The 17,566-nt window shown below is 40.7% G+C and overlaps 1 protein-coding gene across 1 annotated transcript in view; it reads left to right on the forward strand.

The window, feature by feature from the left end:
* Positions 1-17,566, forward strand: part of MAPKAP1 (MAPK associated protein 1) — a 180,254-nt gene that overhangs the window by 91,818 nt on the left and 70,870 nt on the right. The window contains exon 6 of the mRNA XM_063431062.1: positions 229-338. Coding sequence (XP_063287132.1) covers positions 229-338 — 110 coding nt within the window. The remainder of the gene's footprint in view (positions 1-228; positions 339-17,566) is intronic.

Here is a 17,566-nt window from a genome sequence, read left to right on the forward strand (position 1 = left end):
TGGGGAAGATTTATCACAGAGTTTTGTCCAAAGAGTGGTGCAAAATTTTAATAGTAAATTCACCAATAGAATGTGTCTGTTGGTTCCACTAGTTTCCACTTTTAGCACGTTAGACTACTTTTAACTGAACAATTTCTAAATGTCCCCCACTGTGTTGTGCCTTCTTTTCTCCCTGAAACAAAATGTTGACACAATGACATTTTAATAACATATTCATCTTTCCAACAGAAATGCTGCACATGGCTTCTCTTTGATACAAGTGGACAGCACGAATGTGACTATGCGAGAGATCCTGGAGAAAGCTCTGAAACGGAGAAAGGGATCTCAGAGAAACTCAGGTGTGTGTCTGTATTAACTTTCAAATCCAAACACAATCAAGCACTTAGCCTCTGGTTTTCAATTTTTTTTAGCTATCCCAGATAGTAAGCATTTTAACACGTGTTTCTCTTAGTAAGTACTCTAGTGAAAAAAGGTAGATGTTACTTTTTTAATTTCATAGGCTAACACAAGGGATGGGTTCTCCTAGATCAGTATTTTTTTTTTTCTTCCTTTCCTCTAGTATTGGTGTTAGCGGGTTTTTGCCAGCAGTTGTCCGGGGCTTGATTGTTATGAAGTGCCTGATGGAGACACAGTTTTGTATCTTGGTCAAAATGTTAAGAAGCACTGTACAAGAATAAATGCTAAATTAAATAACATAATTTTCTAGTATGACTTCTCTCCACATTGACTGTCTTTTATTCTGTGCCTCACACAAGTGAGTGACCCAAGAAAAAACTAGGTTTCCACCCTCTTCATAATAACCAAGTTGGACCCTGCCAAAGTTGCCCAAATACATGATTGAGGCCTAAAGGCTGAAATGTATATTTTTGTTCTTTGATATTCAATAAAATACCTCTACCATCACCCTACATTGTGATGTCTGTGGACTTCAACTTCATACTATTCCTGGTGGGTGGCGGACCACCCTCCACAGGGTTCCAAAGTACTTTTAGGGTAATTTTTTTTTTTTGTATAATAATTTGTATTAAATTTTCAAGTTTATATACAGATATACAAAAGTGAAGTGATGGGCACAGTACAGAAATTAAATCATATTTCATGAACACAGTAAAAAGAGAAAAAAAGGTTGCGCCAAAAATAGGAAATAAATAAATAAAATAAAAATAAAACTTAGAATAAAAAGTATCAAAATATAAATATAAAAAATAATAAAAAATATAAAATACAAAATAGTTCCAATGATTTTCTGGAGATAAGATAGGTATAGTCACTTAATTCCGCTGTGGGGGTGGGTTCTTTTGTTGTATTAGTTCCCACCGTCTCGTGATATGAAAAACACAAAGTAGAAGGACTAATCGTGCGGAGTGTATACACTTAGTGTGATAGTATTAAAAATATATTTGTTACACTCACATTTAGGTGAGATATAGCCAGCTCAGGGTTTGTAGGCATATAGCGGTATAATCCCCGCTTACAGGATATATTGGTGCTTGTCCTCCAAGGGGTTCGTCCAAATCTCAGGAGAAGAAGGAGATAAAAACAGCAGATCGTGCTCTCTGATGGTATTTAAAGGTGGTGAATAAAATGAGATAAAATATACTCACAAGTAAAGTGCAGGTCACACTGCACTTGAGAAATAGCGTTAGTGGTATAATCCCCACTTCAGGATATTCAGTATAAAAATGCCAGGAAAGAATAAAATAAATAATAATAATAGTGTATAAAAAATGATTTGGTACAAGTATCTAACCAAAAATCATTTATTTTTAAATAACACAATATTAAAAACCATTAACGCGTTTCACCGCTGGGGCTTTATCAAAAATGGAAAAAAAAATAAATCCATTTTTGATAAAGCCCCAGCGGTGAAACGCGTTAATGTGTATACACTCCGCACGATTAGTCCTTCTACTTTGTGTTTTTCATATCACGAGATGGTGGGAACTACTACAACAAAAGAACCCACCCCCACAGCGGAATTAAGTGACTATACCTATCTTATCTCCAGAAAATCATTGGAACTATTTTGTATTTTATATTTTTTATTATTTTTTATATTTATATTTTGATACTTTTTATTCTAAGTTTTATTTTTATTTTATTTATTTATTTCCTATTTTTGGCGCAACCTTTTTTTCTCTTTTTACTGTGTATCTGTTATTTAGAGGGTTAGAGGGTTACCCTCTAAAAGGTCGCTGCCTGTTCATTATATTATTAGCGCTAACCTTACCTTTTTTTTATATTTCATGAACAGCATACATCTCCGGTTTGATATTAGGAAACTCAGTGTAATGACAGAACATCAACTCGTGTTACATTTAACAAAAACATGCATCAGCATCTGTGTTTCATTAATTTGGTTAGTTTCAGTAGCTATGTGTAACCATCGGTGTAACTATAAACAGGGGGATGGGAGGGGGGGGTGGTGGAAGAGGGGGTAGGGGGGGTATATGGGGGAGGGGATCGGCTTGTATTCTGAAGACCTGTGTCCCTTCAGGGTCTATATTGGTCGTGTGCTCTTTTGGACTGACAGACGCCAATCATCCCATTTTTTCCATGCTGTCAGACAAACTTTGTTACCCGCCCTCATCCGTCGTGCAGCTATTTCGTATGACTTGGTGGTATCCACCAGGTTTAAACATTGGTCCACACTCGGTGGGTTCTCGTTAAGCCAGTTTCTACTTATGGACATTAGAGCTGCTATGATAATATGATATATGAGGTATAGGTCTACCTTTCGCAGTGTGTTGGGTAAAGCTAGTAAGAGATATGTTTCTGGGGTGAACGGTATAGTTTCATTTGTGGACTCATTTATCGCATTTGAAATATGTCCCCAGAAGGATTGGAGCTTCGGACAGGTCCACCATATGTGGAGCATTGTTCCGGGCTCTTTCAAGCATCTCCAACAGGAGTTTGATTTCCTTCCATCAAATTTGTATAGCCTGGTAGGCACCATATACCATCGGTATAATATCTTCCTACTTGTCTCAATATGGGTCGTGTTCAGTGTTAGGTGTTTGTGGGCCTTCAGTATTTTTAACCAGACTTCGTTGGTGATATCTAGGACTAGCTCCTTCTCCCAGGTTTTTATGAATTTTAAAGTTTTTGGTGGGATCTGGGTTCCAGATAACTTGTATAAGAAAGATAATATTTTTTGTGGTGTTTTTTGGGCCATGCAGATTTTTTCTATCTCGGTCAATTTGTTGTCTAGTTGGAGTGCGCTATCCGCTCTTATATGTTTTTTTACCCAGGAATGTAGTTGTAGGTAATTAAAGTATGCTTTGGAGGGTATGTTAAACTTTTTGGATAGCGAATCATAGTCCATTAAGTGACCCTGTGGCATGATCTGGGAGAGGCATTTAATTCCACTATTGTACCACATGCCGTGATCAAATCCGGGAATAAGGACATGCATCGCTTGGGTTCGTAGTGCCAGGGAAATATAGGAAGCATGGGAGTGTTTTTTAACATATCCGTCCCACGCTAGGAATGTCGCTACCGTAGTGGGACATATGTTCTGATATTACGGTCTGTAATGTTTGGGGAGGGTTCCAAAGTACTTTTAACTTGTGTGCAGTGCTCATTGGACTTTTTAAAGGTGCTCAAATGTTCTCACCATATGGGAGCATTATTATATGTTGAGATGTACAGGAGCTACTAAGCAAAGAGAATCTAAACAAATTACTCTAATAATGGCCATACTCTCGTCTCAAAAAGTACAGTGCGAAATCTCCTGGTCTGAATCTTTCCTGAGAATATAATTCTGATGGGGAGCCTTTTGTTTAGTGTTTACCAGTGGTAGGCAAGCTTCGGCAGTACCCATGTCATGGACTACATGTCCCACTATCCTTTGCCAGCATTGTCGCTGTAAGAGAATGATGGGAGACTATGGGAATAACACTGAGCCTCCAGGCACTATTTCCAGTGCACTATACAGTATTAATTTAAATGATCACTATAGTGTCAGGAAAACAAACTCGTTTTCCATACACTATATAACCCTTAGGTTCCCCCACCCTCAGGGCCCCCCTCCCTTGTCGCCGAAGGGGTTAAAACCCCTTCAGTTACTTACTTTAATCCAGCACCGGGCTCCCTCGGCGCTGGTGACCTCTCCTCCCACTCCGACATCGGCTCCCGACTCGAGCGGAATGCGCACGCATTCAAACAGTCTCAATTGCTTTCCTGCAATTGCTTTCCTGTGGAAGTTCTGCACGCTGGATGCATTTTTCGCATTCCAGCATCGCAGAAGCGCCTCTAGCGGCTGTCAGGAAGGCAGCCACTAGAGGCTGGATTAACCCTGCAATGTAAACATAGCAGTTTCTCTAAAACTGCTATGTTTACATCTGAAGGGTTAAAACCTGGGGGACCTGGCACCCAGACCACTTCATTGAGTTGAAGTGGTCTGGGTGACTATAGTGTCCCTTTAAGTAAAATAAACCTAATACACAATTTCAAAGCCTGAGAGATTGGAGAAACCTAGATGTGCACCCTGATGAACACTCCACTCATCATGTGTTAGTTCATGTGAGAGCTCACTTAAGCGCTGCATTTGTATCGGAATTATGCACTATTATGACGATTTTTTATATATTTTAAGTCTACATTATCCTGCCCCAGAAGAAAGGGCAATGAAAGAACTATTGTGCTCTGTTATATATGGATTTACATTACGCCTGCATATTGCTCATTTCTCTACAACCCTCCATCAGGTATTTTATGCTTTTCTATAAGTCAAAAACAATAATGTTTGTGCCTCTGCTGCTTTATCTTCCTTTAAAATGAAGGGGAAAACTTTCAATAAAAGTTTTTGTTCCAGGGTATACCAGCGTTGAGAAAGATTCTCGTTGGGACAGAAATATTGATTTAGTAAAGAAACACGTTTTCCTAACTCTTCAACATTGCAACTTTATAACTATGAAGCTTGCATGTTTAGGTACCAGCATACGGACAAAATAATCTGCTGTGTGCATTTCTAATGTGAGTAAAAAATATTAGGGGTTGAAGGATTCTAGAAATAAAATACTGTTAAACAGATTTTAATGGCAAAGCTCAATCTACCTTCAAATCCTCAGTCCTTACAGGTAACAGGTCAGTGTGGCTGTCCCTATCTTGCTTATGCCTAAAACCATCGCAGTGCCACTATTCCCAAATCCTTTTAAGCTCATGTGCCTTACCAACAGTAAAGTATCCCATCCATCACATGATTTAACAAGCTATCGACAAGCAGTGAGTAAGGGAGGGAGACAAATTTTTAATAAAAGTAGCGAGAGATAAGGCAGTGAAGGACACAGGAGAGCGATCTCAAGGCCGTATTCCCAGAGAGAGATAAGAGAGCTTGGGAGAGATCAGATCATCATAAAGACAGAGCAGGATACAGTGGGGACATGGGCTTGATTCTGCTGCCAACGTCTGCAAGCAATTTGGCAGAGCTCCAGAGTCTATTGTTCAGCCTGGGCCGTAGGCAGCCTGCTCCAGATGTTCCAGCTGCACGCACTCATATTGTGCCAGCTGACAGCACGCCGTGGTACCCAGCTCCTCCGGACGCCCATCTCTGACCGCTGAGATAGCATTAAATGATGATGATCTCTCTCCCAAGATAGGAGACAGAGCCGCGCATATAAATCTCCATCCCATCGCAGCGTGAGAAGTCTTTATCCATCATCACTCATAATGAACAAGTCGTTAGCTGCTGCAAATGGTCTGCAGGGCTGGGCTGCTTTTTTCTATTTCTTTACATCCTTTTGCCTTTTCCCCTTTCTCCATCTTTCTCTACTTGTTGGTAGACTACTCTCTTTTATTTATTTTTTTACTTCGCCTTTATCTGGTGTATCTGTAAATTATCTCTCCATGCGGCTTCTCGCAGGAAAGTAAGACCAGGTCAATTAATCACAGACCAGAAACCCGCTGCCTTGTTCTTGAATGTTTCTCAAGGTCGTGGCGAGTTCTGACGATTTCAGAGTCCAGCTGAATAAACACAAGGTGGCTCATGCTGCTGACTACCTATGCCCAGTTATTGTACAGGGAGCAGTGTAAAAGTTTTGTTTTTTTCCAATTTGTAGTTTATTGGTTTTCCAAATATAACAGAAAGAAGAGAAGGGTGGGGAAGTCATCAAAAACATGTGAGGTATCCACCTCGACATTACACATCAAATACAGTAATCACAGGTAGCATCCATGGTTCATTGGTAACCTCATTTTCTTTTTAAATTGTGTTTTCATGGTAGTATATGTGGAAGTAACCACCTCATATTTGACAGCCGATCTTAGGTAGTGGGACAGGTACCAGAGCTAAGGCCAGGGCTCGTCCTCTCCTCCAGTCGGCTGGGCCCAAGTCAGGGTGGGGTGAAGAGAGCGTAAAAAGGGGGAGTGGGATGGCAGAACTAACAGGGGCATCTGCAGTGGGATGTGTGTCACTTGCAACTTATTTTGTGGAAGTTCGCCTATCTTACTGGTTCGAACTGTATATATATCTAATAAGATTAATTTTTTTTGCATAATTAACCCAAACAATTATCAGTCCTTTGAGCAGTGCTGTGGGTTTGTTGGAATTCTCTCCATATTCCCATTGCTGTGTGGCTTAACTTTCCTATTTTCGTCCTATTTTCAGCACTTCATATTCTAATGTGGAAGACACCATATCTATTATTTCCGCTAGGGTGGGCAGGGGTGTTCCAGTTTTTGGCTATTAGTGTGGACACCGTGTTTAGTATGAGATATATTATTTTCAGCGTGAGTTTGTGTATCTCTTCAGGAAACCGTTTTAGTAAGGATATTTCCAGTGATTGGTTTATAGCGCAACCAGTTGCTGTTTGAATTAATTCGGACACTTCAGGCCAGAGGCCTGTACTGTTTTTCAGGACCACCAGATGTGGAACATTGACCCCTTTTGAGTTTGACCTCTCCAGCAGAGAGAGCTCCCCGCCGGGTACTGTTTGTGGAGTCGTGTGGGGACCATATCCCAGCGGTATACGAGTTTGCGGGATGTCTCTAGGTGGGATGCACATGATGATAGTCCATTGAGTGCCACGAATATTTCCCCCCAGTCTTGTTGCATCAGTGTGTGGTTAAGGTCACTCTGCCTTAGTGGTTACAGTCTCTCAGGTTTTATAGATTGGGGTGAGTAGTTAGCGGGGTGCGCTCTTGTAATGTTAGTGATGTGTGCTGCGTGGTAATATGTTTTTAGGTCTGGGAAGCCCAATCTGCCTCTGCCGACCTCTAAAGTTTTGTTTTCTTTAAATGTTGGTGACTTGAGAAATTTGTACATTCCAACAGCAACGTTTTTGTCTCCCTTTATGTGCTGGGCGGACTGTTTGGGAATAAAATGTTCTATATCAGACATTAGGTATAATTGGTAATTACAATGTCTACAATCTGTTACTAAGTATGTGTATCTAAGTCACACTAGGTCATAGGACCATGCGCATCTCCCATCTTCTGCAGGTTTTTTTCGAGCGACAAGTAGAATGCGGACTTAAACCGAACAATGTCAGCATGCCCAAGATGAGCAGGATGTTCCTACATAGACATCAAGGCCAAATGCCCCTCACAGAAGTCAATGTCATCAACAAGCGATCACCTTTTAGCATGTTATTTTTAAGATCTGTGAACATGAAATTGTGATTTTAGTTTTATTAAAAGGAGACCTATTGTTGTAAAGCTCTAGGCTTAGGATGAATTACTTGTTATTTATATGTTTATAGTCTGATCAATAAAAATAGCTTACTCTCCATTAAGCTACTTCTCACATTGCAGTGTGCTACGGTCAAAATATTGCCACTTGGCAATTAGGGGCCTCTTTGGGGTGAATTAAAGGAGCGAGCGATCTACCTAAACAAAGGTGATGCCTGTCACGGACCTGAAAACCAAGGTAATGTACCAATATATCACTCATTGCTGCAGTTACTCTCAGGGGTAAGGTTTATTTGTTCTTAAACAGAACACATTTTAAAGCAGACTTGTAAACTGTATGTTAAATGCATTTTGAAGATAAAATTTGCAGTTGAATTCAGAGAAGACAAAAAAAAAAAATCATTTGTTTATGCTTTAGCAAGACATCGTTGACGTAAGTGATATTCTGTGTCTTTGTATGAATGAAACCTCTGAAGAGTTCTAAAATACATGTCACATGAGCACATGACAGAGCTTTATGGCATTATGGTAAGAGAGAGGATTGACAGAGGTTTCATCATCCTTTCTTGTCTTAAGGGGGCTCAGAACAGAAGCTACACATCGTGGGAAATGCCAAGAAATGCAGGAACATTTCCTTTAAGAGATCTCAGACATCTTGCAAAGTGGGCTTCTTGTCACCATAATGACACCAGACAGGAGGGGCAAACTTTTAGGCAATCCAAGTAACAAATAATATGCCCGAGCATATGTGCTTATTTAACTGCAAAAGGGGTTTTATAGTCCAACTTAAATCATTTTTGCTTAAGAATAACAGTGTTCTCGCCTTTCAAGACCCCCACATGTATAGTTTTGATGCCCCCCTTATCTTTGCAGATGTGCATTCTGAACACAATTTACCACATAAGTAATGATATATATTTAAATATTTTACAAAAATAGCACCTTATTTCTAAGCCTTGAGCAGCCCTAGTCTGTAAACATTCCTGGCCAGGAATACTTAATCCTTTTAAGTACAAACCGCTCTCCAAGTTTAATTGTTAAACAATGTCTGTTGCCAACATTTCTCTGGGGTGACCTGAATTTTCCACAGGTCACAGCAAGATATTAAGATGCAGCCATTGAACGGCTAGTACCTTTCAGTGTAAATGAAAACATCTGTTTAGAAGTCATGTCGCAGCTGTCAGACTCCTCATCTTAAATTGTCTAAAGTGACATAAAATAGCCAAAATATTGTCTGCTACGCTGAGTAAGCATATTATTTAAGCCAGACAGGAAGTGGGGATGTCAGTGATACCAGAGATCAGATCTCTGAAGCCTGGCACGTAAATGCCTTCGATGATCAAATTTGGATTAACTATATAACTGCCACAATGTGGAATATATGCTAGAGTCCGCAAGTTATTGATCTCCCTTAAAATCATCTGCCATTAAGTAAAAAAAAGAATGTTAGAATAGTGGGAGTATGTGGATCAGATGGACAGTAGTCCATTTGACCATCATTAGGAAGGAGAAAAAGGTGCAGTCCAAGGGACAGGCCAAATTGGGAAGGTAAAATATAAAGCTTGTTAATGTTTTTAAAGAGTCTAAGAAGTCCCAAGTTATGATATGTTAGGCTACTACTCGGTCCACGTACATTACCATGTTTTGGGTTTTATTTTCTTTGTAAAACTATTAAAACTTTTTTCTAGTCCGTAATCAAATGACATCAATAACCTTTAATGTTATTTTTCACTTACTTTTTTCTCTGCTATTTAGTATAGGCAAAGTAAGTGATTTCTATAGCCTATATCTAAAACATTGACAGGGTTGCTTACTAAAGTGAGATTTTTTAGGAATACAAAGTGGATTTCAAATGTAAGGCCAATATAGCCGAAATGGAAATATTTTCCAAATCAACTATGCTTCAAGTCAATGAACTTAGAGGAATACCATAGTATTAGGAATACAAACAAGTATTCCCAATTAAGATGTAGTGGTTCTGATGACTTTAGTGTTCCTTTAGAGGTTCACTCAACACAGCTAGCAGAAGTGCTTTATGTCCAAGAATTATCCCATTTTACTGTCAGGTTATAAAAGTGACGATTTCTTTAAGAAATCAGCAGTTTTATAAATCAACAAAGAGGTTTTCACTTGTGCATGTCCACGTCCACACAGCTCCATCTTGCCTATCCTTCATGGATAGTGGGCTTTTCAGGTAGCACATACTTATTAACATCTTCTTTAATGGAGCCATTTCTTGAGATCCAGAAACCTATTTCACTCACATTTTCAGAAGCAGGCAAAGTCATCAATGGCATATGGGACTGGTACTCCCAGAAGGGTCTCTGGCAGCAGAAGGCTCAGACAGCATTTTCGTTTGGGGCCAACATTTTACTTGAGCTCAATTATAGAACTGAATCATAACACTCTACAGTTGGCGAATCTTCGTATGTAACCTCTTCTTGTTTGTCTCAGTTGTGTCCCATCACAAATGTTATACTTACAGATAATGTGATTTTATAAATAAAATATAGAAAAACAAACAAAAACGGACCCTTAAGCATTAAATAGGCTTTGTCAGGAGAACTTCGTAAGTGCATTCTCTTCTATTGACTTCCTCACTCCTGGTGGAGTCTGTAAATCTTGCGGTTTGCACATATATTTGTATTAGTGCAGTCCACACCTGCTCTAATGGGCATTCATAGAAATATAACCATTATAGCTCACTAGTACTGCAAGCACTGTCCCTGTTTTTTTTTTTGTTTGTTTTTTGTGGAACTGACTTGGAGATAACTGTCAAAAACAGCGGTTACCCTTGGCGCCTCACCCCCCTCTTTAGTTACACTGATAAGCCCCCTCATTCTGCAACCATAGAAATATACAGACAGAAACTAAAAATACAGATACATACAAAATTTTCAGTATAAAGCATATAAAACACTTGTACTTTGACAATGTCAACAAGGAAAGAGTTAACCCAGTTTGTATTTTGTGTGCCATAATGTTGAGCCAACAGAAAGGTAAACTTACAGATACCCAGGCAAATATTACTCAATGAGTTAATCTATCTGTAGCAACAACATCTTTTTTTTTTTTTTAACTACAATAATTATCCGTGAAATATGATCACATTTTTCTTGGATTGTTTATATTTAATGTGAGTTTTTGTAATGCGTGATAGTAGAGATATTTCCTCCCTACAATAAACCAGCTGGCGGGAGCAGCACTTTATTATTGGCACTTAATCACGAATAGGAAATACCTGACTGGTTAATAATAATACTAACATATGGAAGATTTCTGGAGCCATCAAGAAGGTTCTTGTCCTTTTCAGACAAGGAGAAGGCTCAGATTTTGATTTAAGAATTGGTAATCTTGGTGCTTGCTTAGTTTATAGTTATTTTTCAAGGTGCCAGTGCAAAGGATTGTAGAATTTCTTCAATATAGGGCACCAATATGCCACACAGCACTGGATGTATATAGTCATTGTTGCCAACTGTCCCGCATATGCTTGGTAGTCTCCTGCCCACGGTAAAAGGAGTCCCGGGACCTGTCCTGTATTCCAGAGGCAGAAGTGGAAGCAATGTGGCTAGAAAAATGTGCTTTCATTATTTCTCTGTGGGTCAGTTTGTGATTGTGTGTATATGTGTGTGTGTGCCATTGTGCATATATGCGTGTGTGTGTGTGCTTGCGTGTATGCAACTGTTTGCATACTAGCCACAGTGTCCCTGACATTTTTTGTTGAAATATTTGCAACTATGGTATAGTGTAGTCTTTCAAAAAGAAAAACTGGAGGTGTATTTTATTTTTATTTTTCTTCTCCATTGTTTTGCCATTGCTGTGCTAACTAATAAATCAGATTAAATTTGGATTTCCTGTTTTGTAGTGGTTCCGTTTAATATGCTTCAAACAAAATACAAGTAGGAGAAGGCTAGTGTGTTATATACAAATTCAACCCAAAAGTGTTTGAAGTGTAGGGTCATGAAACTCAGGTGTGGACTTGTTGCAAGTAGCTCAACCCTGAAACTCATACGAATGTACAATTGGAAGCATCATTGGAGGAAAAACAATTCCTTTACACACCTGACACTTTCCAATCTGGAAACACAGTCACATAGACTAACATTGTAATCTAGGTTGAAAAAAGCACTCTCTGAGTTCAGCCTTCCACATATCTGTTTCTGCAGTTTATCCTAAAGAAGGTAGAAAGAAAAACCACAACATTTTAAAGCCATGAATTGTGTCACGAAGAGGGAAATAAATTCCTTCCTGATTTCTTTTTGGTTTAACATGCTGTTACCACCACGTTAGCTGTTCCTATAATACCGGTATTCTGGTTTTCAAAAAAACATCCAGACTTTTTTTTTTTTTTTTTTAATAAAAATACTTTTTCAAAATGGGTGCCCAAAATTGCATCACATATTCAAGGTGGAATCCTAACGGATGTATAACATAAACGTATGCTTTTTTTTTTTTAAGCAGAAAATAACCTTACTGGCATTTGCAACTGCTGACTGACAATGCACACTTTTCATGACAATGCACAGTTTCATGTCTGGAAAAGTCACCACAGTGCTTATGGTACTTAGAGTGACCATTGTTAATGTTCTCTTTGGTCACTAGGTTTGTGGAAATTCATATAACTATCCAGATCGAAAATAGCAGCTGAAATTAGTGATTTGTAAAACCTTTTATTATTGCATGAACAGAATTTCGGAATAACAAGGGAAGAACTCCCGAAAGCTTGTTGTTCCAAAATTCCATTCAACCAATAAAATAGGAATTACAAGATATTAATTTCAGCTGTTATAAAACATCTGCATTACTGGACTAATATGGCACAAAATTTCTACTCCTATTAATATCCATACATTGGTGCACTGTATAGGTTTATTCTTATTATTTCAGTAAACATTTTTTTTTTACTCTCTTGTAAATCTTTGCTTGTATCGACTTGTTTTGAGTACTCTACATGAATTCAATAAAAAAACAAGTATTATTTAATGGCACATGCATTAAAAAAGTAAATAAGCATCATGCTTTATGTTCTTGAGGTAAATTAATTCTTAAATATATATATATATTTTACAGATTCCTTTTGTGATTTTTTGGTACTTGTGCTTGTTTTTATGTATGTGAGTTAGAAAGCCATAACAAAAAATGACTATCTTGGCAGGCTGTGGGCACCCAGCAGAGATTTACAATTTCCTCAAGATGGTAATTCCTTCAAACCCTGTAGTTTTCTTATTACCAAGTATTGCGTCCATTTTGATGATATTTTTGTGGTATCTCTATCACGGCAAAGTCCTTTGGTTTAGCGCCAGCATGTTAAGTTAAAAGCAATGTTTCACATAAATAGCTGGTCTTTATGCAGGCCTCTCTGGGGCTGAAAAGAGTTAAATTGCTGTCACATTAATGCCCCCAGTATTTCCTTCTGTATCTCTCACCTCCCCTGCTACATAATGGGAGCAAAATTGCATTTCTAAACATTTGAACTGCGGGTAACCAACACCTCACTAAACTGATCTCATTCAATCGCTTCAATTTAGCAGCAGGATTTTTTTCCCCTCTTTCCTCCTGCACATTACCTCAGAGCTGAGTGATGTTGATAAGGCCCAGGCCTGAAAAATTGGATCCGTGATAAGGGGTCCTGTTATCAGAAAGTGGTGGTGACTAAGGGGGGGTGCTGCACCTCATTTCCATTTAGATGAGTATTGATTATTTATTTTTCCCAGCAAAGTGAGTCTCGCTTCCAATCTTATCTCAGCCACTGCTTGTCAGCAGAAAAGAGAGATAGAGTTTACAGACATCACTATCTTAGATAAAAGTTAGACTAGGCCTTTTCTTTTCTTTTTCTAGGTTTTCTTTTTTATTTTATTTTTTACTCCTTGACTGAAAGGTTAACTTTTTTTTCTCCAAATAAGAGGTGACGGCAACAGAGGAATTTGCAGCATTAATGCTGACATCAAGCCACATGCTTTTAATGGTGTGCAACAAGGTTTTTATTTTTTAATATGTGTATACATGTTTAGAAATCCCCATTAAAATCCATGGACACTTTTAGGTTGCCTGAAATGCTGTTAATAGTACCTGTCATATCAGTTGAGTTACTTTTTGGGGGGATGATATGGTTGCTCAATTACGTTAATACAAAATAGAGTCAAACTGGATACAGTGGCCAATGAAAACATCAAAGACACTCTAAGTACCATAACCACTACTGCACATCTGACTTGGCTTCCACATTAGCTATTCAAATATGGGTGATAGTGCTGACTAATCTGCCCCATAGCCTATTATTGCAATCCAAAATTAACAGAGGAGCCAGAGTTTGGATGGTTGGAAGTAAAAAGTGGGACACAAACCACGGGAACAAAGACAGTGAGCTGTAGATTATAGATTGGTTTCTTTTTTGTTATTTTTCTTTCCCCCTCACCCGCTGATCAATACATATGTAAAATCACCTACAGTATAGTGGATAGTATGTAATTTTCCTGCTTCAGAACTCAGCCAGTTCAGGTAATAATGTACGTTCATACATTGTGTGTAGAATTTATGTAGGCTCAGACCACAATGGACGCACATGACAGTGATTGCCATGGTTAGAGCAGAGCTTGTCTGGCTTTTTGTTGTTGTACCAAAGCATGTAACTTGGGTTGGGAGTGTATGAATGTAGATTTCTAGGAATAACACATACATACAGGTATTTAAATAATTTACATTTTTTTTAAACCAAGCTTTTTATATCTGAATTTCAATATATAACTTTTTTGTGTCCGCTAATTTGGACCTTTCTCTGGTTTGCTAATGTGACAACTAGTACGCAAACAATATCTGCTTAACATGTCTGATGTAGAAGGAAATAAGGTGATCAAGGACCTGACTGACTGTAGGAGTTAGCATGCAATCTCTCTCTTCAATAAGGATCTAAAATTATTAGCAACATTTGTGGCTAACAGGGTAAAACCATTTTAGCCTGTGCTATAGCACTCTGACCAGGTGAGACTGTGTCTCGACTGGGGGTACCATGCAACACTATGAGATTTCTGGGCTTAATGGCAGGGGTTGCTCATGGGACCCTCTGTTGCTCCTACTCCCAACCTTGGAAAATCTTGGAACTTTGGAAAAAGTTTTTCCCTCAGCACTGCCAAAATATGCGTATAGTTATTTACATTTGGAATACTCTCAGAGGGCCTGTGGCCTTCTTTGACAATTCTGTTGCCCCTCCCCCCCTACCCTGCAGGGGAAATGTTCAAAACTCCAAATTGCTTCATTAAGCTATAGTTGTTTTGGTATGTTTGTGCTGGGTATATAGTAAAACAGTGGCCCAACTTGTCTGCAAGGAGTATCAGGGCTTGTGATATAAAGAAAACCTGTGTGTTCTGGAAAACATGCGCCCCAATACATTTGTTGGACTGAGTGTTTTCACATACTCTCCACATAATCATTATATAAACAATGGATTTTTTTTTACATTTGAACTTTGAGGAAGGGGAGTGTTCATTTGTCTCAGTCTCGTTTTTATTCCCTGTGATGTTTTCTTGTGGAGTTTCTGCAACACTAAATAGAAGCAAGCAGGGACGGACTGACAGCCTTCTGGGCCCCCGGGCAACATTATATCCTGGTCCCTTTGAAGACTTAATATTAATTATTGAAAGGGGGTGTTATAGTCACCAGATCAACTACAGCTTAATGTAGTTGTTCTGGTGTTCACAGCCAATCCTCACACTTTTTAATGTAAACAGTGCCTTTTCAGAGAACTGCATAGGAACACCTCTAGTGGGAGGCACTGATGTTCAACATCTCCATTCTTGGATGTAAACGCTATATTATGTGTCTAACTGGGGGTGTTTGCTGGTTCTTTGGAATTCATGGTAAAAATTGAGTGGCAGTGATTCAATGCATCTCTATGAAGAGATGCTGATTAGTGCAGTGTGGCATTTAGCCACGCATGCACAATAGCCTCCCAATGCTTTCCTTAGATCAGGGCTTGACAAATTTGTTTGGAATCTAGGAGCCAGCTAGAAAAGTTAGGAGACAGTCATTTTCAACGAGCAAATTTTTAAAAAAAATGCAATTCTTAAAAAGACACTATAATCACCAGAACCACTACAGCCTGATGTAGTTGTTCTGGTGTCTATAGCTTGTCCCTTCAGGCTTATCAGTGTAAACACTGCCTTGTCAGAAAAAAAGGCAGTGTTTACATTGCTACTTAGTAACACCTCTAGTGACAGTCACTCAGACGGCCACTAGAGAGTCCTAGGTCAGGACTGTGCACAAAATCCTGACAATGCATTCCTAGGGGAAAGCTTTGGGTTAGCTGAGAACATAAAGATTGATAATCTCAGCCATGAAGGTGGGACCAGCTGCGGCGAAACTGGCATGGCGTGGGAAAAAAGGCGATCCGAGCGGGCAGGTACCTAAACGCACACACACTCTGACAGGCTCCACAACAGACACTCACACACAGACACTCTGACAGGCACACACAATCTCACACTCACTCTAACAGGCACACACAATCTCACTCTGACAGGCTCACACACACACACACTTACTCTGACAGGCTTAAACACACACATTTTTGTTTTAATTCAAACCCACTTGGCCTCCCTACCTTGGGGATAGCTGAGTGGATCTTTCCCTGGGGTCCAGTGGGGCTGCTCTCGTCCTAGGTGCGAGGGACCAGTAATCTTACTGCAGTTCCTCCCTGCCCCCTACCCTGCAGCCCTCTTTCACAAAGCAGGCCCTGCCCATCCTACTCACCCAGCAGCCCCTGCATTCTTACCCAGCAGCCTCTTTCACCCAGTAGCCCTCACTATCCCAGTAGCCCCTTCTCCCTCTCACCCAGCCGCCCCTGTCCCCCACCCAGCAGCCCCTACTCTCCCAGCAGTCCCTGCCCATCTTCACTCAGCCCCTTTTCACCAAGCAGCCCCCTCTCACCCAGCAGCCCCCTACCTCCTTCAACCAGCAACCCCTGCCCCCCATCCTGCAGCCCCCTCTCACCCAGCAGCCCCTGTCCCCACCCTGCAGCCCCCTCTCACCCAGCAGTCCCTGCCCCCCTCACCCAGCAGCCCCTACTCACCCAGCAGCCCCCACCCAACCTATTTTCACCCAGCAGCCCCTGCCAATCCTCACTCATAGCTCCTTCTCACCCAGCAGCCCACTTTCACCCAGTAGCCCCCTCTGACTCGGTAGCCCCCTCTCACCCAGTAGCCCCTGACCCCTCTCACCCGCCCCTGACCCCTCTCACCCAGCAGCCCCTGCTCCTCTCACCCAGAAGCCCCTGCCCCACTCACCCAACAGCCCCTGCCCTCCCTCTTACCCAGCAGCCCCTGCCCATCACTCACTTAACAACCCCTGTCCTCACTCTCACCCAGCAGCCCCTGCCCTCCCTCACCCAGCAGCCCCTACCCTCCCACTCACTTAGCAGCCCCTGCCCTCCCTCTCACTTAGAAACCCCTGCTATTACTCTTACCCAGCAGCCCCTGCCTCCCCCTCACACCCAGCAGCCCCTGTCTCCACTTCTCACACCTAGCAGCCGACTCCTTACCCATCCCCATCTTACCACAGCTCCTTCTGTCTCCTCACCCAGCAGCCCCTGTCTCCCTTTTTCTCACCCAGCAGCCTCATGCCCCCCTCTCACACCCTGTAGCACAATGTCCCCTTCTCACACCCTGTAGCCCCTCTCACACCCTGTAGCCCCATGTCTCCTTCTCACACTCTGCAGTCCAATGTCACCCTTCCACACTCTAGATCGTATTCCCCCTCTCACACAACATCCCCTATCCTCTCCCCTACACACACATGCACACCCCTATTCCCCCACCACTACACCTCCTATCCTTTGGAGATGCATGCATGTCACTGGTGATGACACAACATGCACCCTCTCAATCTGCTTCCCTTCTAGGGCTGCTCTGCCTTTAAATGCCCGGGCTGAATTTTTGTCCCAGTC

Source organism: Pelobates fuscus, chromosome 9 (genome assembly GCF_036172605.1).
Source record: "Pelobates fuscus isolate aPelFus1 chromosome 9, aPelFus1.pri, whole genome shotgun sequence".
In the NCBI taxonomy this organism is placed as follows: domain Eukaryota; kingdom Metazoa; phylum Chordata; class Amphibia; order Anura; family Pelobatidae; genus Pelobates; species Pelobates fuscus.